Source organism: Anarhichas minor, unplaced genomic scaffold (assembly GCF_050575085.1).
Source record: "Anarhichas minor isolate MPS153535 unplaced genomic scaffold, ASM5057508v1 ptg000003l, whole genome shotgun sequence".
Lineage (NCBI taxonomy): Eukaryota > Metazoa > Chordata > Actinopteri > Perciformes > Anarhichadidae > Anarhichas > Anarhichas minor.
In genome coordinates this window covers 8,855,055-8,882,898 of record NW_027466449.1, presented here as the reverse complement: position 1 = coordinate 8,882,898, position 27,844 = coordinate 8,855,055, and the positions used below count along the sequence as shown (strand labels likewise).

The 27,844-nt window shown below is 40.7% G+C and overlaps 2 protein-coding genes across 2 annotated transcripts; both read left to right on the top strand.

Moving 5' to 3' along the window:
• The first annotated feature begins 2,556 nt into the window (after nucleotides 1-2,556).
• kcna2b (potassium voltage-gated channel, shaker-related subfamily, member 2b) lies at nucleotides 2,557-4,059 on the top strand. The gene has a single exon (XM_076091301.1). The coding sequence runs from the start codon at nucleotides 2,557-2,559 to the stop codon at nucleotides 4,057-4,059; it is 1,503 nt and encodes a 500-aa protein (XP_075947416.1).
• A 21,031-nt stretch (nucleotides 4,060-25,090) lies between these two features.
• kcna10a (potassium voltage-gated channel, shaker-related subfamily, member 10a) lies at nucleotides 25,091-26,800 on the top strand. The gene has a single exon (XM_076091290.1). The coding sequence runs from the start codon at nucleotides 25,091-25,093 to the stop codon at nucleotides 26,798-26,800; it is 1,710 nt and encodes a 569-aa protein (XP_075947405.1).
• Nucleotides 26,801-27,844: the final 1,044 nt, after the last annotated feature.

Below are 27,844 nucleotides of genomic sequence, written 5' to 3'. Positions count from 1 at the left end.
TGTGGCAAGTGCTCAAACCATAGGAAAATAATGATAAAATGACTCGGTTACCAGTAGTTCAGACAACTTTGGTGTTCTGCTCAAACAGGACATGCACAGGTTGCTGCTGGCTCATTATCCCCCATTCCCTTAATTCATTGCTCTCATTTCAGTTCAGGGAAGATTTTCCACATCTGCATGTCTCTTTTCAAATGTTTTCCTGACTGAAATAAAACATTATACATTTCGTATTCTTTCTATTCATTTTCTTTCTATCTTCGGGCTAGACCAAATTTGCTGTGTGGACATGTTTCTTTGAAAACCGTTACCACCCTGTGGCGGACGATGCTTCCCCTTTAATGTGTAGCAGAGAGGACAAGAGTGTCGGGGAGCGCAGAGCGATGGGGCGAGGCGCGCGTGAAGATCTTAGTATGCTCCGCGATGCCCGGCTGCAGCCCACGCATCTCAACTATGGTGAATTATGGTGAAATATGAGAGACATGGGAAGAGGCGGCAGCTCAAAAACAGTTGGTCGTGATGAGGTGACACATCCGCTGGACATATTAGTCAAATAAGGGAAGAAGGACAGCTATGAAGGAATGGACTCACGAACCCAAGGCACCTTTTAAGAGGAGACAAACTGGATAAAAATACATGCGTCTGCGCACCAAGAGAACCAGGGTGAATTCCTGCATGCCATTATCTGAAATATATGCTGTAGTCCGACAGATAACGCTATGCTGCTTTGTTTAGTGCATGTGGCTGTCCATGATCCACACAGGAGAGGGTTGCGTATGGCTTGAGCATGTCTAGCACCTGCACTCCAAACTAACTCACTCGCGCTTGCCAGTCCACTACAACACTGTCATGTAATGTTTGAAAACCCCAGTGCTTGAACCGGGCTGCTTTGTCTCCAAATTAGGGGGAAAAAATAGGTTTGCATCTCTGAAAAACGCCCTCAGAGGACTGCGTTTTTCCATGGAAAGGGTTGCGAAATTAAGCCTCCATTTGTTACTAATGTGCATCATTTGTGTATTGATATGGTTATTCCCCATCAGAAAAAAGAGGGTGAAGATAAAGTAAACGAATTAACATTTTAACGAGCTAAAAACAAAGATGGAAAAAACCTTCAGGAGGAATACGGACCTGTTTGGAGATCAAACAGGTGATTTCGCTTTAGATGAGAGCTGCCATGGGTGCCACCGAGTAGAAATACTGACAACAACGCCTCCCGCAAACCTCCCTTCCCCAATAAGTCTCTGCAGATATCGCAGGATTACCTTTGTTGTTGCAGGCGGCAGCGTATTGTTCTGAAGAGGGGGCGTCATATTTTGCTGATGCCAAACATTTTTTAGATTTGCTCACTTTATTCCCAAACAAACAAACCCACCCCACCAGCTTCAACCTGTAGCCTTAGCTGCATCGCAACATGTAGCTTATCTGCTGCTCACTGAGGCGAAGGAGGTAACTCCTGCATCCTCACGCCTTGTCCCATCTCCCACTCCTGCGCCGATGCAGAGCCAGAGCTTTGGGCGATATATGGCTGGCAGAGAGGAGCTGCTCTGACCGCCGGGGGGCTGACTTATGACCGAACACTTCTGCTGGGCGCATTACCACCAGAGGACACATTGTAAACACGCATTACAAGCGTCAGTGCACATAGGTAGGACTTGTTTTTTTTAAAATTCAGATATTGTTGCTTTAACTACGAAATCACACATATGTGGCTGTGTCTTTTAAAGTAAAATAGTGTGGCCTGAAATAGGCCTAGTCTCCAAAACGATGCATCTTCATACATTTTGCTTTTGTGCAGTGGCCTATGAAATTAGAAAGTTATTGTCAACAAACAGCTCTGCTGTAATGCAGTGGGCTATGTCAACCATATGACAGATATGCTTAAATATAATACTGATCATTTAATCATTGATTTGATGAAGTTTTTCTCAGTTTTTGAAGGGAATGTTGGTCTCATACAGACAGAGGAAATTCATCTCTGAGATTGTATGGAGCACTCAGCATGTAATCAGATTTGTTGGTTGTAACTGCACCCTGTGAGAGCTGATACAGTATTACTGGCTGGCATATTGATCCTGCAGTGTTCTCATATGAGAGAGAACTCATAACCTAATACACATAGACACAATGGAGCCAATGTGCTCAAGTGGCTCTGCCCCCCCATCTCATGCTTGTTATTTTCAACTGCCCATCTCTTGCCTGTTTACAGGAAGGTCTTGAAATAACACAACATTTCTAGGATTTACTCACAATTTTAGTCAGTAAAAGATGTTCAATTTAACTAATTGATTGTTTCAGAAATATATACCAGTGGATACAAGTTATTAAATATGTATGCTACAAATCTAAATTAACTTTTTCTTGCGCATTGCCATCAAAACTTAACATGGAACACAATGGTTATCACAATAATCTTGCAGTTTTTCTCTGCTTTCTTTCCTGTAGCTCTTCGCAGACGGATCTTCCTGTACTCGAACCTGCGAGTGTGTGGTGCCTCTATCTCCTCGTGGCCCGCCGTGGCCACACCCTGTCTGAAACCTGCAGGTCCCATCTTCCTCCAGCATGACGGTTGCTACCAGCGACCCTGCGGACGAGGCCGCAGCACATCCGGGTCAGCCTCATGACCTGTATGACCCAGAGCTGGATCACGAATGCTGCGAGAGGGTCGTCATCAACATCTCAGGCTTGCGCTTTGAGACACAGCTCAAAACCCTCTCCCAGTTTCCAGAGACGCTGCTGGGGGATCCCAAGAAAAGGATGAGGTATTTTGATCCTCTCCGGAACGAGTACTTTTTTGATCGCAATCGACCGAGTTTTGATGCCATTCTGTATTATTACCAATCTGGAGGGAGGCTGCGACGGCCTGTTAACGTGACCCTGGACATTTTTTCTGAGGAGATCCGGTTTTATGAATTGGGTGAGGAGGCTATGGAAATCTTCAGGGAGGATGAAGGTTTCATAAAGGAAGAGGAGCGGCCTCTGCCAGAGAATGAGTTTCAGAGACAAGTGTGGTTGCTGTTTGAGTATCCAGAGAGCTCAGGTCCTGCGCGCATCATTGCCATCATCTCTGTCATGGTGATTCTTATTTCTATTGTCAGCTTCTGCCTGGAGACATTGCCAGTTTTCCGAAATGATGATGAGGAGATGTACAATTATCCATTACAGTCCATGTCCAACGCCACCTCTACCTATGACAGCTCAGCTTATTATAAGGATCCTTTCTTCATCGTGGAGACCCTCTGTATCATCTGGTTCTCTTTTGAGTTCCTCGTTAGGTTCTTTGCCTGTCCCAGTAAAGCTGGTTTTTTTGGCAACATCATGAACATCATTGATATTGTGGCAATTATCCCCTACTTTATCACCCTGGGTACAGAGCTAGCAGAGAAGCCAGAGGACGGCCAGGCAGGCCAGCAGGCTATGTCTTTGGCTATTCTCCGTGTCATTCGTCTAGTCAGGGTGTTTCGTATCTTTAAACTCTCCCGTCACTCCAAGGGGCTCCAGATCTTGGGCCAGACTCTGAAGGCCAGTATGCGTGAGTTAGGCCTCCTCATCTTCTTCCTGTTCATCGGCGTGATCCTCTTCTCCAGTGCTGTCTACTTTGCTGAAGCAGATGAGCCAGATTCCCAGTTCAGCAGCATTCCTGAGGCCTTTTGGTGGGCAGTGGTTTCCATGACCACAGTGGGCTATGGAGACATGGTCCCAACAACCATTGGAGGAAAGATTGTAGGGTCTCTCTGCGCAATTGCCGGTGTGCTGACTATTGCCCTGCCTGTACCTGTCATTGTGTCAAACTTCAACTACTTCTACCACAGAGAGACGGAGGGCGAGGAACAGGCACAGTATCTGAATACCCCAAGTGTGCCTAAAGCCAGCTCAGCAGACGATCTGAAGAAGAGCGGTCGGAGCGGCAGTGGGTCCACTCTCAGTAAATCTGACTATGTGGAGATACAGGAGGCTGTGAACCACAGCACTGAGAACTTCAGACCAGAGGGCATAAAAACAGGAAACTGTACACTGGCCAACACTAACTATGTAAACATCACTAAGATGCGTACAGATGTATAATGTGAGCTACTGTACATGGTTAACTTCAGCTGGGGTCTGCAAGGGGAGGATTAAGGTGTTACACTGTGTATTGAAAAATATATGGCGCCCAGTATTTGAGTCCAGAGCAGATACGTGGGTTTAACTTGGAGAAAAGGTCAGTCAAGAGGACCTCTTGTTGTCTCACATCTTGTGGACCTATCAGCGCATATCATAGAATGGCCACCCGTCTTATTTAGGACATTGTCAGTGTCTGCATGGAGTTAGTCTTACCTATGTGACAGTAGTCACCCTGCTCGCAACAGTAGCCAAATAGTAGCCTTACCAGTAATAACCAATATTAACAGTGTTAAGGGACCACTAGTTTCTACCTTCTTGCTCAAACTGCCGCTGGGAGAAGATGCACGATAACAACAATTTACATCAGTGTGACATTTATTTTAAAATGTAACTTAACTTATTAACTTGTGATTAAAAGCAGGCCATATTATCAGCATTCATGAGCAACTTTAATCTGCCGCTCTAACTGCCAAGGTCCTGACTCAGAGAAAAACAAAGTCACCAAGATCACATCTCTACTGTCAGGGGAAAACTGAAATGCGCAATAAGAGCGCAACAATACGCTTTTGGACCAAATGGTCCTTTGTTGCTTTCTCTGTCTGCCTGAGGGCCCTAGCATTCATCTCTTGGCCACTTCTAGATATTGTCCAGTACAAGCTAGTGGTTTCTGTTGAGACCAACAGATAGATGATGTCCTGTGCTGTATTACCGGACCATAAATAGCACACCTTTCTCCTGCCATTTTTCTTCAATGAAGCTCAAGTGGATTTACAGTAAGAACACTCTCGCCAAGACTTTGCCTTTTTTTGTTTCCAGCCAATGCAGGCTAGCAGGTGGACAAAAGAAATGTCTCAGTAAACAGAATGAATGTTTATTTATTGATGTGTATTGATTTGGTGTATGGTTTTTTAGTAATATGATGAATGTGTGCTTCTCACCTACATTTTTCGTTGATTAAGATACGTGATGTAGAAAGATAGTGATTGTTTTCTCGGCGGCATTCTGAGTGAGTGCCTATTTCTCCATCCTTTTAACTTTACCTTAAAGTGTCTCTTAAGCCGCCACCCTGGTCCACTGTAACAGATGTACACTAAGAAGTGTTCAGTTTAACACTGCCCAGCATAAATGTTGCTGTTCTTGACTTCATATCATTCCGCGTTTGTAGAAATACATCAAATGAGATTAAGGAGTAAACTATAATTACTTTCAACCAAGGTCAAGATTTATGGCAGCAAAGTTAACTAGTTTTATGTAAGGCTTTTATGGTACTGTATTAACTCTAACAGTTTAAAAGGATTTTTTTTAAGGACCAACAACCAAAGACAGAGCACAGTGATAAACTAAAATGAATCTATGACACCTTTAAGGTCATCGTTTCTCATATCACCAATGCCAACTTTGTGTTACTCAGTCTGATTTCCACCCAGGGATCAATACAGTATTCTGATTGCTGGATAAGTGGCAAGAAGCAATAACATTTCTCCTCCTAAACAATTGCTAACAATTATTAAACTTTGCCTGCCTCTGGAACAAGTTAAAAGTGTTGATAGCTCAATTATTAGATCACCAAAGACAAACTGCCACCTGGCATTCTGTATCCTGGGTTGTAAAAGAGATACATTTTGTTCTCAGTATTTGTTTTTCTTTGTGATACTCAATGCAGTTTAAGCAATCATTCCATTGCCGCATTTTGCCCACATCATGCAGGACCAAGGCTATGTGTCCTTCATCCGCTTTTTATCAAACAGCAACTCTGCTATTGTAGTGCTGAATGTCCTTTGAAGTATTCATTGTAGCATGAATTAGTATGAATAATATTTAAAAAGCAAATTGGCATCAATATATTACTATATCTATACTGCGGCTATGTGCAAAAACTGTATGCTCTAAAAGTACATGTCATGCTTTGCATAAGCATCTTCTTGCCATTGTTATTTGAGATATTATTGAGTCCCAATCTATGTGAATTAGTTACCTAGAGAGGGTTGCGTGTCCACGGAAAGATTTAACTCTCACGAATGTATGGAGAAAGTAACAACAGGTTCAACATGAGAGAAAACAGGGACGGTTTGAGAGGGGAGGAGAGTCCAAATCCACAGGCCAGACTCCAGAACAGGGATAGCTAAACATTTGATCAACATTTCAGAGGTTAACTGATGCTAGCTTAAGTTTTAACGTATTTATAGTCAGTTGCAGTCACAACCCAGTAACTGTGTCTTATAGTGAAAGCACAACAACAGCTACTACTGTATCTGCTGCCAGCCCAGTGGAAGCACAGATTCAAACAGTCAGTCGGGCAGACTTTTTGCCCTGCCAAGTGCATCATAATGCTCCAAGGGACTGTCTGAGTGCGCTTATCTCTGATATATAGGCCCATCACGCTCAGTGTGCAGTGTTGTGTGTGTGTGTGTGTGTGTCTGTGTCTGTGTCTGTGTCTGTGCGTGTGTGAGTGACAGAGAAAATGAAAGAGACAAAGAGATTGTGAGAAATAGAGAGTTTTTAGACTCAGACTTTAGCACTTATCTAAGACACTGGTCTTCTTGACTCCAGGTCCGGTGCTCTATATATTCTACTCGATCTAAGCACACTGTTTACAGCCTGTGCATATCTTCAACACATGCATGTAGTACATTAAACAAAGAGGAAGGAATGTCCTGCCACACTCACTAGAGATGAGATCTATGAGCATGTGTTGATTTATGAGATAAGCTGCAGTATCAGCCAAGTACTGGGGATTGCAGGAAGGAGAGGAAAGGTTGGGAAGGAAAATACGATAATGAAAGAAAGATAAACACTGCCCACACCCTCTTTTTCTGTCTGATCGCATGTGTACTTGTATTCTTTGAAACTGTTTATGTGTACCGGAACACCTATGTGACTTTATGTGGCTTGAAAGCTTCGCCTGGACTATTGAAGTGAATCTCTGTCGAGACTGAAAACGTTCTTTTGAAGAAACCAACAGTCCGGCACATCAGCATCATCTTAACCAAGGAAAACACATCTTTGCTGCGTCATTGCTGTACTCCACATACAAGAGGACAATTGAACACACACTGCCTGTGATGGTCATGTTTTGCTGTCAGGACAGACACCTATTGAACTTCAAGGCCACAAAGTGAATGGTCTCAAACCCACTATTGGTGGTGAACAGACGTAGCCATGTAAACAATGTATCTAAGAGTTACAGCTGCTTTCAATGATGTCTTGAAATGCCTAAAGCTTCAACTTTAAAACAAGCTTGTACAGATTCCTGTGTAGCGGGGAGTCAAAGTGTATGCTGGCTGAATTAATCCAAGAAACTTAAGTTGTATATAAGTGAATTATCTCTTAGGTTGAATATGCTCCAAGGACTAAGGATGGATTAAGAAATGAATAGGAAATATGATTTCTATGAGAACTTTAACTTATTTGTGTCATCAGACACCGTATAAATGAACTGTTGTTTGTTTTTTTCTATATGTTTTTCTATTTGACTGTTATTATCAGCTCACTCGGAGCAGGGACTGAGGTTTGACTAGAATACACACGCAGGCCTTGGTCAAATAGATTCTGTCTGTACTGTCTTAATACATATTTACCCCCAGACAACCAGCTCCTCTTACTTTATTTCCTCTACCTTCTTCAACTCTTTGCCACTTTGCTATTTGACACAAATATTGTGTGTATGAGATTTAGATAACCCTCAGCTTCTTCACTAGCTGTCTTTAGCTTTTGCAGCCTCTACTCAGCTATCAGTATACGGTCTGTGTTTTTTCTTGTTAGGAAAAAGACTGAACCATGAAGCAAACCGTCCATTATTGCATAAAGGAAACATGGATCTGAACACTTGTCATGCCCTTCACGAGGACCTTCAGTGAAAACTGATTCATAGAGAATATTGATAGAGAATTACTTGCATCATTTAATATAATTGCAAATTATAAACCTACTGTGAATATCATAATATCAATAATAACATCTTTATTATAACCTCAAGCTACTGTTGTGTCTTTCTTATGTGATCTAAAGAACCCTTTGTGAAGATTAAGGGAAAAAGAAACAAATTTGCAATTCTACATTAATAATGGACTCAGATCAGTTTGTCGCATAATGATATATTATCATGTTAGCCCAAACCAGCAGATTTTTGTCTTTTATGTTTTTCACCATTACTATATTCTTTGTATGTCTGACATTCACATAATTAAGCAGAAAATGATTCCTCAAACTCTAAATCAGTGACTGTTTTCATGACATCCAAAACATGGCAAAGTCCCTGAAGCATACAGTTTTGTATCATATCTAATTCTTCCTCGGTGCTCTTATAGCTAAATAGGGTCTGACGTATTTTTGTAGGCCAACCCCGGAAGATAGCTTCCCACTGGTTCCCTCGACAAAAAGCCGATGGGTTTCTTTCATTGGATTTTGGAATACGAACAAGTTTTGTTTAGCAAGATGATCTTACAAATGAACATCACTTTTATGATTTTTAAGCATGACTGCAATGGCCAGATGTAAAAAGCTAATGTCAGCCTATGAACTCACTACATCACGGAGCATGAGTATACACAACAAGGTACCATATACAATTTAAATTGATGATTGCATCACTGGAGCGGCCGCTCTTGTGTCCATTAAAGAAGTAATATTTGAATTGACTATCGACCCTTCCCTCAATAGTTTTTATGTCCCACTTCTCTCCTTAAGTGAACCGTATGCTCTGCGTAAGCCTCTGTTTATTAAACCAGCAACGGTGAACCTGAGGAAGAGAGAGGAGAGCAAAACGCTCTTGACTCCTGGTTCAACGTAGACAAACTCTGTATCAGTGCCATTTCATAGAGTTTTACACTTCCCCAGGAGATGAAAATGTTTATCTCTCCCCTCATTGTCTTTTCCTTGCGCTTATATCGCTGCTGCGTGAGTTTGATCTTACTTACACTCTCTATTATTTGACCCTCTCAGATTTCCTTTCCCACACATTTTCTCTTGTGCTCATCTCTCTCCATCTCTGCCTCTCCACCAGCACTAAGCACCAAAGTAATGCACAGTGGGTGATGTGATGCTCCTCTCAGACATATATTAGGAGTATAATGCTCCCTCTGGTGCACCTCAGTTGGCTGGGTTCCGGTATGTCAGCTAAGGACAGTATACAGGCATCCTTCCAGCTAACTGATGGGTATTGATCCACTGATTGCTGTTTGATTATCTACGTATTAAACAGAAGCTTGGCTCAAGTTTTCTTTAAGCCAGCCAGACAGCCACTATTCCTGCATCCTGCAACAATATCACACATCCCGTCTTACAATGTAATTGAGGTTGTTCCCTGTTTTTGTCCTGACTTGCGCTTTTACTTTTGTCTGCAACGTTTATTTAATGATTTAAAGTAGCCAGGAGAAAATGATCAAAATAATGTGTTACCAATTTTGTTTGCCTGCCTAGTTTCTTTCATTTTGATGGACACAAGAGCATGTATGCTTTAGGGATATACCCAATAGACCAAGTGATTGCCTCACATGCTGTGAATATTTTTTCATAGCAAAATGAGCTGATTTATAACCTAATACACAGCCCAGATGATAGCCTGTCAACCTTAGCTTCCTTTATAGCACACCAGGTTCCATAGGGGAAACCTGTGTACATACTATGTGCATATTTGTACGTACATCTGTGTGTGTGTGGAGGAGGGGAAACCGTTTTTATCACTCCTGTCCCAACAGTGGAAGCCCGTTATAGTAACCTCCTCTATTAATAGCAGACACAGCATGTTTCCCTTATGTTTAAAGGGGATATCTCCTTCTTGCTTTGGATAGTTAAACAGCCAAAAGAACTGTGTATATTGCTTTGTTTATAGTCATTTTAAGTGTGGAGGACCAGCTTTTTTGTTGAATCAGTAGTTTTTGTTGAACAAAATACATCAAATGAAGGGATGATGCATGGTTGAAATAGGGAGTGCGTAATAGAGGAGCTGGAGTGGGAGCTAGGTCAGACATTGGGTGGACGTATGAGAAAAGAAGGACAACACTGGGGAGTTTCAGCTTGTCAATGTGTTTAATGAGCTGAATTGATTCATGAGTTTGGCCTACATTCTGTAGTCTGCTCTTCATCATATACCTTTACTTACAGCCAAACACAGCGCGGCAAGGGTCTTCAATGTTATCTTAGCTGATAAGATGTACTTATGGTATGGAATAGCTGTTTACAGTGAGTTGATTTTAAGAGCTGTGTTTAACAAAGTGACATCTCTCATATTATTAGAAGATGTTCACATGAACCACATAAAATAGAGCGAGGAATTTCAAGACAATTTTTGTAAATAATACATATGGCATATAAATCCTTATTCCTGCAGTTGATTTGCAGATAGTCCAGTAGATATGGATGACAAATCATAAATACATCCATATTTGACATAATGAGAAGGAGGCTTTTCCTATAAACCAAAAGGAAATCTATTGATATCTTTATTTCCCAACGTGCTGTTTATCTGTCTTTATCTCAGCCGGCAACAAAGTTAAGCATGTGGAGGCAAAACAACCACAAGGCATAGGGTAACATGTGGAGAGGATTAACAAGCTAGGCTAGTTTACCAAGCACGGCAGTGACCTAACCCTGACCTACCAACAGGAGTCCCCGCAGACCTTTTATAAAATAATAATAATCAGTTTTTTTTCTTCAGATGACATTAACTACTTAACTAATAATGATTTGAGAAGAAGGTATGTATGTTTAAAGGACAGAGACATCCACTCAACTAAAGGGTATCAATTAAAACAGTGAGCAAAAGGCATATCACATGCCCTCATCATTCAGCTACAAATACATTTCTATTGACTGAGTGGTCAGAGGATGAAGGGTTTCCTTTAAAGTTGCCTGCTGTGCGAAGTTTGTCATTCACTTTTTGTCTTTATGGCCCACATCATTTCACCAGTAACTCACACATACATACACACATACTCCACTAATTCCCTTCCTGTTCTCTAATCTTCCCCCTAGTGTCCATGAGCAGGCCTGCAATTGTCTGAGTATACTAAACTTAGATCCTTTACTCTCTCTATGTGCATTACTGGTAAGCTGTGCAGCACACCTTTGAATACGGTGTGTGTGTGTGTGTGTGTGTGTGTGTGTGTGTGTGTGTGTGTGTGTGTGTGTGTGTGTGTGTGTTTTTACCAAATTCACCCAATTATTTTTTTCTTTCTCTTGTTTCACATTTTACTGTAAATGTTTTTGTCAAACTACACTAAACGTATCTATAAGTAAGGAAACAAAAGAAAATAAATATTTTTTTGTTTTGTTTAAATGTTTTGTGGGGGGAAAAGAAAGTGGTTTCAGTTCTACTTTTCTTGTTTCATTACAGTAAAAAAAAGGTGAGCAGCTCTGCAACAGAAAATAAGCCATTAACAACCTGGACACGCCACTACCACAAAACAATATGTCTGTTTGTTTTGGGAAAAGTGCAATATCACCACAGTGAAGAAACATACAAATGATACCCACTTCCTCTCCTTTCTGTACCTCGACAGACTCATTACTCACAGACATGATATGGGAGCTTAAAATATCCTTACCGCATAAATAATGAATGAACTCAAAAACCACGTTCGACAATCCCTCCTGGTCTCCATTTTCCTTTTCTGTTTTATCCCTCGTTCTTTGATCCCTTTTGGTATTTCTTTCCTCCTTTGGTGCGTTCTTACTCTCCTATGTCTGAAGTTTAAGTTTGCTTTGTTGTATGAATTATCTTCTACCTGCAAGAACACTGTAAAACACAGATTTGCAGATGTGGCCACACTGGAGACACACACACACGCACAAACTAATCAGGTCTTTGTTTTTGTTTTTCGTGCCTCTTAGTGTATTGATCAAGAATGCATCAGAAGTGGATTACCTAATGGGTTGATGATTGGAGAGCATTAGCAGTGACTTATGGTAAATGTATCTCAAACTCAATTGACTGTCTCTCCATTTGTTTGGTCTCCTGTGTTGAAACACCCAACCCAACAAGAAGATAGCTCTTTTTTCATATACATTCAGCATTACAGTATCCTTCATTGCTAGTAGGAAAATCTGTGATATGGATAGAGAGTAACCCAGACGTTTCACCACCCACCTGCATTATCACTCTTCACTTATAAGCATTACACATAGGAGAGGAAGCGTGAAACGCCAGCAAGGATAAGGCTCAATAAAGATGGTGGGTACTGGATCAATGCAAAATATGATTAAAATGTAGGCTATTTGTTCTCCTGAAGATAAATTAAAAAAATAACTAGCTGACACGACACCAAAAGAAAAAACTGCAACCCTAATTTAACAGACTTTTCAGATTCAACAGATCTTTCCTCTTTCCCGTCGTCCACTTTATCTTTGTAATTGGCTACCGCTGCTCTTTGGCCTATTTCCGGGACACAAATGGGAAAACGGAGCACAAAGGGTGTTGGCAGTAACAACTTTTGGAGGAATATAAAATAATCAGAGAATTGTGAGTGAAGGAGATAAGACCAAGAGAGTCTGTTGAGACATGTAGTCGAGGCTTCGTGGAAGAAGACAGCTCTACTCATGAATATGAATTAGGATGGTGGAAACACACACAAACAGGCAGAATTACCCTGACTTGTGTGTCTGAGAAACAGTGAGATACATCTCGTCCCTAAATAAGGGACTTGAAAAATCAAGAACACATGCCTGAAGGATGGGGCCAAATACATTTGAGAGTGTAGCCCAATATTTATAGATTTTTAAAAAACTGTTCTTTAGACTAAAGGATATATAAGAGAACATTAAGAATAACAAAAGAACATATTTGATGCTTATCGAGTGGTGGCAACAATACAGAAATAAATATGGAACCAGTTCTCTTTATTTCAGATTTGAGCAGTTTTGATATATTTGTTACATAACTGATATGTGGCTATGCACTTCAAACTGCAGATCCATGTCCATTTTACTGTAAAAACACCAACGACTCAGTATGCCTCGGGGAAACAGCTACATTTTTTTAAAGGAGCTATAGGGGACATTGCTTTGAAAATAATTAGATGTGATACACTATAATCAACCGTTTTTGGGGGAAATAGTGCATCCTTGAAACTGACTTTAGACAGGTCACATTTTCAAACAAATGCAAACCAAATCAAATCAAACCAAAAACTTAAATTTAAGAACTAAGGCCTGAAAAGTAAACAAAGTGCAGCGCCACCAGAAGCCTGCAGAGGGAAGCCCATACATACTGTGCATGCTACTCAACTCTGTCCCAATCAATGTTCAGTCAGAAAGGAGCCAGACAGTGACATCCCCTCCCCAGCCTGAGGCTGCTCACAGGTCCTGGGGTCAGCCAGTGGAAGCATCTGAGTCAGACACATCTATTTAAACAGTGATGACGGGAAATGTATGACAGTAATGCAGTGAATCCCTCTTATTTAACCATGGAGAGTTTCCCTTTTGACATGCACAGCCCAGGTGAAATACAATATAGGTACTTATAAATGGATATGCAATAGATAACAAAGTGGAATTGCAAAACAGTAAAATGTCTTTATGGAATGCAGGACTAAAAAACAAAGTATTGGTTCACATGTTTTTCAGGGCCATCTCAAAACAACTACAACTCAACTCTTTTAAAGGGAAACAGGTCGTGGGGAGTAGCGCTGCATATGTGGAAACACAACTTGTGAACCTATAATTCAAAGACATTTAGTAACAAAATAATTAGCTCCATGCCACAGTATTGATTAGAAATCAGGAGAGAAAGTCTGGTGGTCAAGAGAGCATAAGGGATATAGCCAGGCAGAGGTTAGGAAACAAGCCTTTTAAATCTCCTTCGTCTCTCTCTCTCTACCCCCCCCCCCCCCCCTCGAGATAAAGCGACACAGCTTTGGTCGGAGAACTCGGAAGAGAACAGGGATTTTGCAAGCGGGGAATTGGCCAAATTAAACATAATCATGCTGCTGTTATACAACTCTCACATCTGGCCCCAGGGTGATTGGCACCTCCGCCGTGCGTGCTGTCGGTGCGGTCAGCCCGGGGGTGACTGGACGCGCGTTGTGGTCAGTCGCTCCAGTGCGCGCTAACCATGAGTCCGGCATGGCCCGGAGCGCCAAACTTTCTCCAACAACGCCCAGAAGTTTGTAGGATCGCACTGAAGGTAGGCCTTCAGTTTTTTCTTTTTTTCTATTCAACCAGCTGTTGCACAGTCGCGCTGCATGCGCGGTGCTCATGTCTGCCGCTGGAACAACAGAGAAATCACAGCTTAGGCTACTTCTTTTTCTGACCTCTTCCTTTCTTAAGAAATTGGAAAAAATTTAAAAATACATTCCTGCTAACAGAGAGAAATGGCGCATGGTTTATCCTTAAGATAATTCTCCCATGTATCTGGATACATATGTTCTTCTCATTTGGATGTTTGTTACGTCCATCATTCCCTACATTACAGAGTCAGATACTTAGCTTGTACATATTACTTCAGAGCTATTTTACGGCATCTGTGATGGTGCATTCGTTTTCCTCTTTTCCATCTCAATTGTTTTCAAAGATGTTCAGAATTGAGGAAAGCTAGGACCGTGGCTTGATTTTTCTTAGACTGGAAACAGGCCTGGTGTTATAGCTTTAAATAGATATAGTGTTTAATGGGTGCATCATGTTTCATGTAAAACCTTGATCTGCAAAGCGCTGTTGCTTGTATGCGTGTCAAAAACACTGACATACAGTATATATCTATATAGTCATTTTTTATAGTCAATCACAGTTTGACTAAAGATTTTATGTAATGTGTTTTATTTCTCTGTCTGGTTCAGGGTTTCATGTAACACCAAACTATAATGTTTTTCTATATCTTACAAGTGTTGTAGTGTTTAGAGTTTTACCTCTGCATGGTTGCATGCATCCATTTCTCCAAACCCTCTTTGATCAAAGTCACAAATGTTATTTATCTCCAAGCAAACTTTCTGAAGTTAGCATCTCATTTTTTACAAAACCCCTCAAATCTTCATTGACTCTCTATCTTTCTCCCACCTGTCATGGCTCACACACTCCATTCTGTGATTAATTAACACCTGCGTAACCCAAAAGTTTTTTTTAAGAAATAAGAAACCTTTTATGGCAAAGGAGTTTTTCTTGGTGTTGAGACTTAGTGAAACGGGTCTTTACAGGAAAAGCACATTGTTTGGTCCATTTTTGCCAATTATGGCATTTAGTTGTGATGATCACCAACCCAAAGCCATATTACCCTGTCTCATTTTAACACCATCAGTGGTTGTATTCTGTACAAGTTGATATGAGCAGACTTGTCCGTCCGTCCATGCTGTCCAAGTTAGTAAACTGTTACTGAGAGAGGAAAAAAAGAGGTCAGAAAGTGGTACAATATGTGTGATATAGTTATTGTATAAGCAGATGTGGAGACTCACTTAATATGCTTGCCGCAATTTGTCATCTGTGTGTGTTTCTCTCTGGATGTCATGGACGTGTGTTAGCTGTTTGTACGCCACCTGAGATTAGTGATATGTAATAGAGAGTCACACCAGATGGCCATAATTTCCTAGTCGGGATTTGGCACAAAAAAGGCTTCTAAAAAAAATAAAATATTTCTGTGAATGATACCGCTTAATCCCTAATGTGGAGGAGGAACGCCAGGGTGGGGTGGGTACAGTGGGAGGGATGAGAGCATGTGTGTGTGTGTGTGTGTGTTTCACTGCTTTTGAGGTAAATCGAAATGACGACATTTAACCTTTTGGTTTTATGTTACTTCATGATGATAGGCAAAGGTCACAAAGAGTTCGATGAAGATGTTAAGTAACATGAAGAGACCTTATATGAATGTTTGAGAAGAAATGAGTGAGATGCAGGCAGACGCAGCACAACATTGCTGATGCAGCAGAAGTGACAGAAGAATACAGACCCATGCTGGCACATCAATCTCTGTGCCAGTAATTAAGGAAGCCCCGTCAAATAACAAGAGCTGACATGTTTTTATGTTTCCATACTCAAACAATTAGCAGCGTTCATTGTTTGTCCATATCCAGGAGTAACAAGAAACAATATAACTACATTGCAGTTGGCATATGGTAAATGTCTTCTTACCTCAGACATAATATGTATTTTTTATGAAACCAGAGCATTAGGCAGTATGCTATCTGTCTGATTACTATGGATTTATGTTTACTTCTTCTGATTGAAAGGCATGTACTCTAGATCTGAAATACAGTCACAAGCTTTGTTCCAGGTTTGTTGCGGATGTTTTTGCAATTGAAGTGAATGGTCTTGTAATAAACTGTTGATTTATTCCTCTGATTGAATGAATGACCGTAGTTTGCACCTGTTGGTTAGCCCGTATAATTTACTCCAGTCTGTCTTTGTCAAAAGTAGGCCTACAATGTTCTGTTTTTGGATGCTCCGCAGGAAGTTTTGTATTTATCAGGAAGGAAGTGATTTTGTGTGTGTCTGGGTGTGTGTGTGTGTGTGTGTCTGTCTGTCTGTCTGTCTGTCTCAAAGGCCAAGGGAGGATTTTTGTCCCAGCTGCTGTGCACTGGGACTTGGCCTGGAGCCTGCAGACACACCCATGTCAGCATCAGCAGCTTACTTCGTATGAATGCCTCGTGGAGACTGCACGTAGACCACAAATCTGCCCCAGACAGACATATGGGCAAAATGTTATTTAAATGTTTTCTAGCAGTTTGTCAGCTCTTTCTGTGTGTGCATTCAAAATGATGTATTGGTGAACAGTTTTAACTTCCACTCTCTGGATGTGTGATACTTAATACAGAAGATTATTCCAGAAGTCCAAACTGCAGCTTGATTGCAATCCACAGCCTGGTCCAGCCCAGAGTGACTGTTAATAACACCAATGATAGGTAGGTACAGTAATTAATGTTCCAAAAACCAATAATCCTTAAAAGTCATCATCCGCAAATAAAAATAATTGCTTTTGTCTACTTCAGTGTGCACTTAATCACACATTCACATTTTGAAATTTTGAATACATTAATGTGTCATCATTGCTTCGCATGGTTTTCATTCACAGTGTACTCTTTGCTATAGCGCTTGTGATTTCTAAGTGTGTAATTGTGTTTAGTCTGGAGCTGAAGTTTGAAAATAAAAAACATTGGGGGTGTGGAGTTAAAAAGAAGTGATCGTATACTTCTGTAGCCCTCTTCTTATCTCTTCTCGAGGCTAGCATTTCGAGCTACATTAGCTGCTACTAGCATAACGCACCGAAATCTACAACCCAACTGATGCATCAGATTTGATCCTGTATTCTGTTGTTTTTTTTTGTCCGTTTTGAGTCTAACAATGTTATAGAGTGTAATGCTAAATCGTGGAGTATTCTTTTAAGCGTACCTGAAATACACTTTCGTTTCTACACATAGATTCTGATGACATACCAGTTGTAAGGTGTTAAAAGTGAACATATTGCTCTATATGTTCTGTCTGACAGATATAGAAATATGGAGAATTGAGGTATAAATATGTGACTCGGGCAGCCTTATGTTTCCCTATGTGTGTGTGTGTGTGTGTGTGTGTTATTTGTGTATGTGTGCCTATCTGTGATGGCTCGCTAGTATCTGTGTTGATCTGACAGAAGAGATCCCTCGGCTTATAGCACTGAGCTACCCAGCCTGCATTAATCTGCTTAATAGGGTAAAAAACTCCAGGGTCCAAAAATACTAGCTCTACCAACCAATGCCCTCACACAGCCAGAGACCCCCCACCACAACACAGGGACATAACAGAAAGTCCAGCATACAATGTCAACCATACTGTATTTACTTTACCTGGAGGAGAGAAGGCCCCCTGTAGTTCTTTTGACAGAATGAAAAATTAACCCTAATGCTTTTACACTTGTGCTAGCACACTTAACAAAATCACCAACTGGGCTCAGCTACAAACATCTGGCACACTGCAGATGTATTCTTGTAATAATGAATATTATTTCGTAAAGTGTGTTGGAATTTGGACGATTTGTTAAACAGGAGACATGCTAAATTGAAACGGCTTCATCAGTGGAAGCTTTAAGCAAATTTGCATCACCGTTTAGGTATATAGTCTATGTAGTATATAGTTTAGCGTAATATTATGTATCAGTGCATTGTCATATAACTTACACTAGATAAGTAACTGGGATAAAAGTGTCCATAGAGAAATATTAGGCAAATTTGCACCAATCTTTCCAGGTGACTCACAACTGATGACAAAGGCAGACCTGAGATCCATTGAGATCAAAATGTTAGGACTTTCCCCAGGATCAGCAGCAAGCAAAAGATCACTTGAAAATTTAATGAAGCCTCTGAAACCTCAAGCCTGAGTGGAATTACTTTGGACACACTAACACACACACACACAAAGACAAAAACACACGTGAAAACCCACTTTCCAGCTACTGTCAGAGCTGAGGGTTCCGGAGGCGTAATGGCTGTAATAAACTTTACATGGATCAGGCTTGACCTCTTTGCCTCTTAAACCTTTTATGCTTTAAAAGCTCTGAAGTCCGCAGTCTCGTTCCTACTCAGTCAACAAAGAGCTTTTAAGTCAACTAACGACATGGTCATGTTGTTTGTTGTCTCTTTATGGGGAGGATATGACTTTAATCCGCTCAGTCGGAGAGAAGCAGTGTGTGTGTAATGTGGAGACAACGAGTGTGCATGACGCATCTTAAGACAGTGACATTGGTGTTACAATGGTTTATATAGCAAATCCTAGGTTGGAAAAGGTTCATTTTAAGTAAATGTTATACAATTATTCCAATTATTATTTGTAGTACTATTGTTATTGTTGTTGTTATTGTTATTGTTATTATTATTATTATCATCATCATTTTAATTTGTAAGATTTAAATCTCTTCTCCACAGGCTTCTCTTGCCGACCAGCTATAGCAAAGGATTGTAGTTAAGCTAGATCTGCCTGAACATCTGCTCATGTTTACACATGTGGTAAAGTCACTGCGCTCAGCTTACTGAAATGCACAGTTGCTCAGCTCAGCATGAAAATAATGTATTTCCGATAGACTCCCATACTGTCCCACATGTATTTTCTTTCTGCTAACTATGTGAAGTGCATGCCTGTATTTGTGTGCACGTGTATTAAGAGTTGTTATCTCATGGGTTGCTCCCACTATGACTCCCCGTATATAAATAGCATGGCAAGAATAGGACCACCATGGGTTGGCAGGGGCCCCATACGACACCTCTGTTATACGCTTTCCTAACACAAGTCAAGGTCACAATGCCTCCTTAGAAGCATTTGTCCTCACAGCAGAGCTACAAGTATCTTTTTCCATGTATATGCAAGAGTATTATAGTATATGATATACTGTGTCCACATATATTATATCTTAAATATCTCTTCATTAATTGTTTTATTCTTATTTATTCAGATTTTTATTTTTCATTCTTTTGAGTTATAAACCCTGTTAACCTACAAATCACTTCCTTGCCCACTGATCTGTTAAATTAATGTAATTCAAGACTTCAGCACAGAACTTCAGACAGCCTGCCTTTTAAAATGTGGTTTAATGTTGTCATTAATCAAATGGAAGTAGGTTCATTTTAAATTCCATGGTGTTAACATCACAACATTTGATTGTGGTTATGCAATGTTAAAATGCATATACATTTTAACCTCATTACGGTAGGAAGAGTTTGTGTTTTTATGTTTAAGAATCCATTCAATTGATCTAAATAGAATAGTTTTTGCTAATATGGATCATTTTAATAATGAACAAATGTACAGCATGTGTCATGTACTCTAGAAAAAAGTCTCTCATGTGTTTTCAATCAATGCACAACATCTAGATTAATTTTATATTGTGTCCACATTGATTACATTGTTTTTGTGTAGATTTTTCTTTTGTTTGCTTAAGCATTTGCAGATATGCAGGTATACTGCCATCAATTAACATACAAATACATGGAATCATAATATAATACAATGATTTTGAAGAGAGTATGACAGAAAGAACACTAAGAAAATCCTAAAGAAAAGAAACGTTAAGCAAGTTTGACTGTAATTGATTTAATGGGGCGTTAGTGTTCTCACATTGACACTTTTTTGGCTGAAAAACGTAAAGAGCCCTAGTTTATATCCTTGAAAGAGTACTTTTATAACTCAAAAATTGAACTGACGGGCATGAAGGGATTTAATTCTTACCATTCGACAAATGTTGGTGGAAATAGAACAAGACATGTTGATAAACAGCGTTGACGAGACTCTCCACAGTAGTTGTTCACACATGCTCTTGTAAATTATGAGAGTGGGGTGGAAGCTTCCTGACGTAATTTGAGTTTTAGACATTAGTCCTCACTTCTTTAAAGGCCTGTTTTAGGGTTTAGACTTACTAGACTTAGGTTACGGTTAGGGTAAAGGTCAACGTATGGTATGTTAAGGGTTGGGGATAGGCATTTAGTTGTGATAGTTAAGGTTAGGGTAAGGGGGTCGGGAAAGCATTATGGCAATGAGTGTCCTCACAAAGATAGAAGTACAGGAATGTGTGTGTGTGTGTGTGTGTGTGTGTGTGTGTAGGGTGAGTTATGCCCTGTCCACACTACTCCGTTTCTCCTTGGATGCAGATTTGTCAAATAGAAACGATCTCCGTCCACACGGGAGTTTCAGCATCATTCTCGAGTTGATCTGCGTCCACACGGCAGCCGTCGAAGGCGGACAGCACGTGACCATTAACTACACTGGGCATGCGCGTGACGGTGTAAACAGGAAGTGAATTGCTTGCTTAGTTAAAAAAAAAAAAAATACTCGCTCTGTCTCTCTCTCTCCAAATTTACTTTAACATCAACACTTACACATAAACGTTTACTAGATTATGGGTCCATCAATGTGGTCTCTCACTCGTTTCCTCCGTGTTGTTGATGTCTGTTCTCACTAGTAGCTCTGAACGTCATGTCCGCCTAGCTAGCTTCTAAGCTAATTTTAACATTACCGCCAATGGAGAAATGCTAACCGCGATTAGCATTACAGCGGTGCGGGTCTATCTCTCTCACATCAAATTTACTTTAAAATCAACACTTACACGTAAACGTTTACTAGAATATGGGTCCATACATGTGGTCAACACACGTCTCTCACTCTATTCTGCTCTTCCTTCGTGCAGGAAAGCTTAGCAGATCGCTAACAGTAGATCCGTGAAATAAAGACCATGGAATCCATAGAAGAGTTTCAAGACTTCAGTGTGAATCTTTATTTGTAAAACTGTGGAAGCACAATATGAAATATGGCTTTACGAACTGTCCCTATACACATTACACGAATACAAAACAACAATCCATGATATAGCCAGCATGTAACATGTCCGCCTAGCTAGCTTCTAAGCTAATTTTAACATTACCGCCAATGGAGAAATGCTAACCGCGATTAGCATTTAATACAACACAAATGTTATACTAAACACGCGAATAGAATATATCTACGTACATATTTTCATGCTCCATAAATACATACTTACAGACTAAGGTCTCTCAAGGCTACCAAACGGAAGAAGTAAAACGTTAGAGCAGCATGTCTTCTCATTAGAATCTAAAAACAACCAGCTGCTCCATAGGGCTGATGCCGGTCACGCCGCTCGCTAATCACTCCAATAACAGCTGCTTCCTCCACAGAAATGCAGACTTTTACTGCATAGCTGCTGCTAGCTGTTGTGCTAGCAGCAACGCTTGCAATTAGTTATCCATGTTGAAATGAATCGCTGGTAGCCCAGTTTGTTTTCTTCCGGGTACGGGTCATGTGATAGTGAGTGTGACGAATCAGGGACGGAGACGTCATGGTTGCCAAGAACCAATCCAGTAGCGAACACGGGTGTGGGCGTAATTTTTTCTAAGCACATCCGTATCCGACCGTCCACACGCAAACGCAACCCCGGAGTTCTCAAACACCTCCAACCTCGCCGGAGTTTTCAGATCCCTCCGTTTAGGGTGCTCCAAAACTCCGGCGTAGTGTGGCTGCTCAGTGTAAACGTAGCAAATACGGAGTAAAAACGGAGTAATGTGGACATGGCCTTAGTCAAGCATGGAGAGATTTGAGGATCTAATCGCTCCATTCCACTCTAGAAGGCCTTGAGCACAGATCACTGAGAGATGGCTTATGGCACACATGTCAGACACACACACACACACACACACACACACACACATATATATACATATATATATATATATATATATATATATCTTACTGTTATGACGTCATCTATTTTGTTCTTATTATAATTGCTTTTATTGTTTCTGTTTTTACCATGTAAAATGTCTTTGAGTGCCTTTTAAAGCGCTATACAAATAAAATGTATTATTATTATTATTATATATACAGGTACATATACACACAAACACAGACACACACTTGCATACAAAAATATAAATGGCGCAATATTGACAGATTTCTTTCTGCTTCTTTTCTTTGTTTTTCTGTGACCTGTGTCCATGCTTGTTTGCATGTGTGTTGTGTGTGTGTGTGTGTGTGTGTGTGTGTGCGTGTAGCCTTGGCCACAGCTCTAGTTTCTAGTCCAGCATAAGGTTACCCAATGTAGTCTGTTATAAGTCAGTCTTTCTGATGTCAATTGAGGAGGAAGCAGAAAGCTACCGCAGTGGCAGAACTTGTCAAGAACCTTTTTTCTCCATCTCCCGTTTTTGCTTTTTTCAGCATATTGTACACACACATGGTCAGTAGACTTCTTGCTCAGGAAGGTAAGGTGTGTGCTGCTTGCTTATTATTCTGTCTAGAGATAGATAGATAGATAGATAGATAGATAGATAGATAGATAGTTACTTTATTAATCCCGCAAGGGGAAATATTAAATATAAAAATGCATAATATATACAATAAAATAGAACAATATTAAATTAACTAACTAAACAATAGTGCAAATATTTAACCAAACAAACAAACAACAGTGTAACGGTGTTATAGTTGTCTGATTGATTTGGCCAGAGGTGATTTATTGTAAAGTCTTATTGCAGTGGGGCAATGTTGAGCTTGTTTCGGCAGTTAAGTTCCCATTACGTTTCTTCTTTTAACAGAAAAGGGAGCAGCTTGGCATTGCAGCTTTTATCTCATTTCACATGTCTTGAGTCAGATTTCACTCTGTTTTTAGAAGAAGGCAGAATCTTAACCTAAACATACAACTTTCAAAAGAGCTGTGGCACAGCTGTAATTATTCTGTGAACCATCTTGAACTGTTCTGGAAACCTTTTGTCATTTTGGTGAGTCACAGCAATCATACGTCTTTCCGTTACTTTCTGAGACAGACATCTAAGGGTCAGCAGTTCGTTCGGCATATTGAATTATTGGAAAAACATGAGGAATTGGTCGAGCAGTGCAATATCATTGGCTAATTTCCAGGTATTGATCCAAGAGCAAGTGTCTTCTTGTGCAACTTCTATTTTAGAATCATGAGAAAGTTATGCTTGTGGTGTTGATTTGATTTAACATTTTACATGGCTTTCATCATGTAATTGTATCATAGGTGCAATCCTACTGGACGTCTTTACTCATTTTGAGTGAGCCCTCTTCCTGTGTGCACAATCCATCACAGATTTTGTGTCTATTACCCCTCATTGTCGTTTGTTTCATCTGCTCTTGATAAACTGCCCCTCTTTCCTTGTCAGGGTTGCTCTCTCATCATCCTGTCTATCCACCCACCTATCAACTCCCACTCTCTCTCATTGTCACTTTCCTTTCCTTGTCTTGCATTCTGTCCTCATCCCGCCCAATCCTTCCACCCACATCCTTCTTCCCAACAATTTTCATGTCATGCTCTTTATCCACTCAGCCGGCCCATCTCCCGCCCCCCCCCCCCCCCCCCCCCCCCCCCCTTTCTTTTTCCCAGAAGTATTGCTATCACTGGCACTGGTTTTAGATGGCACTGGTTTTTAATTAGACATCTGTATTAGGCGTCAGCACTCAGTCACACACAATCACACATGTACAATATATGCACTGCACAGACACACACACATTTAGACAAATGCAATCACACTAATTGATGCACACCTCAAAGAGCAGCTTACTAATAAATGTAATCTTCTTGCTGATGAAAAGTCACACTAGCTCGGGTCAGTTTAAATCCAGATACACATGCATGGCACAATAGGAGCAGAGTGTATTTCTAGAAGAAGTAATGTGTCATATTGCAGTGTAAATGTGACCCCTGGTGTCGTGGGGAAGCTTGGCCCGAGCTATCACTGTACAGCCAGTTAATTATGCACTAATGTATGCGCAGCCAGTTACCCTGAGATGCTCTCTCCTTCTACAGCCTGGGTTATTACAGGTCGCGTACCTTGATTCCCTTTGAGTGTTATGTTTGTGAATATGTCTATGTGTGAGATAGAGAAATAATGTGTGTGGATATTCAAAGATATTCAAGCATGTAACAAATAAGCCCTCCATTAGCTAGTCTTGTTTTATGTTTGTTGTCTTCGTGTTTCACAGTTACATGACTCATCACAGTGTGTTGATAAAACACCATAACTGTGGAAAAAAGTAGCAAGAAGTTTGTCTTTCTTTCAAAAGGATTGATTATTATTTTATAATCTCCATTTTCTTTCTTTCTTTACATCTTCAAGCTGCCTCACCCTCGTCCTCCTCTTTCTTCCGACATTTCTGTGTCTCCCTCTCCCCCTCGCTTTTCTCTTTCTGCTGGTTTCCGGAGATATGGGTATCTAAGAAACAAGGAGTTTTGATAGAACATCTGCTGTCCAATGTCATATACTTGTCGCATGATGACAATAAACACAGAACAAACAATTAATCATTGAACGAAACACACTGACTCTCTTTCTCTGTCTCTCACTCTACAGGTGTTTACATTTTTCCTGTGACTGTAAGTGCTTTGCTGAAGAGCTCTGGTACCCTGCTGCTGATTCTGGTGACTGAGCCTCCCATCTGTCCATCTGTGTGTGTGTGTGTGTGTGTGTGTGTGTGTGTGTGTGTGTGTGTGTGTGTGTGTGTGTGCGTGTGTGTGTGTGTGTGTGTGAGATTGCGTTAACCTGGGGTACCAAGGCTTTGCACTGGCTGAACTGCAGCCATGGATGTGGCCCTGGTAGACTTTGAGAGCCTAGATGATCTTGATGGCAGCTTTGAGGATGAGGTGGACTCCTACGCTGATGAGACCACAGCTCTCACAGTGGACTTGCCTCCAGAGCACAGCAGCCCAGGCAGCAACTACCTTATGCGAGCCTCTCAGATTTCCTCTACACCCGTCCCCTCCTGCATTTGGGAATCCACCTCTTCTATACCCATTCCACACACACAGACACTAGGAGTACCCCAGTCCCCAATGATGCCAACTCCAAGCAGACAAGGGTACAGTAGCTGCGCCAGTATGATCTCAAACTGGAAATTGCTGCTAAATAGTGAGGGCACTAAGGAGAGTGAGACGATCTTCCGCCGGCTTGCAAAAGATTGCTGCGAGGATCTGTTTACGGATAAAAAAGGGCTGGATGACGGAGACCAGAAAGTAATCATCAACATCGCCGGTCTTCGTTTTGAGACACAGCTCAAAACTTTGGACCAGTTTCCTGAGACGCTGCTAGGTGATCCTTTAAAGAGGATGTACTACTTTGATCCAATGAGGAACGAGTACTTCTTTGATCGGAACCGACCAAGCTTTGACGGCATCTTGTATTATTACCAGTCAGGGGGTAAGATCAGACGTCCGGCTAACGTTCCCCTGGATGTGTTTGCAGATGAAATTGTGTTCTACGAGCTTGGAATCGAGGCCATGGAGCAGTTCAGAGAAGATGAAGGATTCATAAAGGATGTTGAGATCCCTCTACCTAATAATGATGTGTACAGGCAATTCTGGTTGCTGTTTGAGTACCCAGAGAGCTCAAATGCAGCCCGAAGTGTAGCACTGGTGTCGGTTTTTGTTATTGTCATATCTATCATTATTTTTTGCATGGAAACGCTGCCAGAATTCAGAGATGACTCTGACCCAATTGTGCACACAGCAGTTCTGCCTTTCAACCAATCTAGATTTCACAGTTCTGTGGCTCCATCTGGTGCAAAGCCCACAATTTTCTCCGATCCTTTCTTCATCATTGAGTCTGCCTGCATTGCTTGGTTCTTCTTTGAGCTGTGTGTGAGATTTGTGGTCTGTCCTAGCAAAAGGGAATTTTTCAACAACATCATGAACATCATTGACATTGTATCCATAATCCCTTATTTTGTTACCGTGATTACAGAATTGATCTCAACGCCACAAGAGAGCTCAGGTCAGAACATGTCTTTGGCCATTCTGCGCATCATCCGTCTGGTCAGGGTGTTTCGTATATTCAAACTCTCACGTCACTCCAAGGGGCTGCAGATCCTGGGACAGACTCTGAAGGCCAGCATGCGTGAGCTTGGCTTGTTAATCTTCTTCCTCTTCATCGGAGTCATCCTCTTCTCCAGTGCTATCTACTTTGCTGAGGTAGATGACCCTAACACCCAGTTCGTTAGCATACCTGATGGCTTCTGGTGGGCTGTGGTTACCATGACAACTGTAGGCTACGGGGACATGTGTCCCATTACCATGGGGGGGAAAATGGTCGGCACCTTGTGTGCCATCGCAGGTGTGTTGACCATTGCTTTGCCTGTTCCCGTCATTGTTTCCAACTTCAACTACTTCTACCACAGAGAGACGGAAGCAGAGGACAAGGTGCCCCTGGCAGATGCTGTTGAGCAAGCCATGAAGGCTGTTACAGATACCAAAGAGGGCAGCAACACCTCACTCAATAAAGCCAACGGCATCTGACAGACCGACAAAGGGAAATAACTGAACACAATTTAGAGTTAGAGACTAAGGAATATTCAAGAGAAATGAGAATATAGAGGAAATTAACTGATGAAATGATTTCCCTCAAATAAGGGTCTAATAGGATCAATGATATAAAATATTTGTACTTTGTAAAATAAAAAGGTTTTACAAGGATATCCAGAATGTACTGTACTTACCTCTTTTCTGTCTAATTTGAAAATGACACTTTGAAAACAACAGACAAGCTGTCGAATTCAGCTATGTTCATGTTCAGGGTTGTATGTCAACATAGGTTTAGGACTCTTCTTTAGTTGCATAGAAACATAATGTTTTTTATTTATTATTTTGGTCTTATTTTCAATGTCTTGGCCATTAATCCTTTTGCTTATAACAGTTTGCACATCATCACTGATATTTGTGGCGAAATTGACTTTTATCACAACTATAAAACAGTGTCTTATTGGTTCAAAACAGTCAAACTTAATGAAAGGTAAAGAATGCTGGAATAGCTAATACATTATCTGATTATGATGATTTACAGGTTAAGGAAGTGTGAGCAACAGGTCATGTTACACCATAAAAGACGTGTATGTTGGAAAATTTGGTCAATGCCTTTTTGTGAACTTCAGAATAACTGTGTGAAATTGTAACTGATCCGATTGATGGCCAATCCTACACAAATAAGACCAAGGTTGTAAAAATAACATTAACAAAACAACACAATGTTCCTGTAGGTGTCTTGAATGAGTAACTTGTGTATAGTTGTAGTTTACTGTATATCCCTTCTGTATTTATTTATTTAAAACGTAATAGCTGTTGTATTTATTCATCCTCTTTGATGAGTAGCGTGGATAACAATACTCCACTAATGTTAGCAGATGAACTGACTCCACACTATGTATTATAATGGTGTGCCTTAATTGATTTTAGCATATTGTTGACTTTGCCATACATAATCTCAGTGTAATATATATGTTTATCATGCATATATGCACAGTATTTTTGCTGGTTTAGCTTGATTGAAAATGTAGACGTTGCAAC

Coding starts and splice junctions, on each gene's coding strand:
- kcna2b (XM_076091301.1), top strand. CDS start 2,557: ATGACGGTTGCTACCAGCGACCCTGCGGACGAGGCCGCAGCACATCCG.
- kcna10a (XM_076091290.1), top strand. CDS start 25,091: ATGGATGTGGCCCTGGTAGACTTTGAGAGCCTAGATGATCTTGATGGC.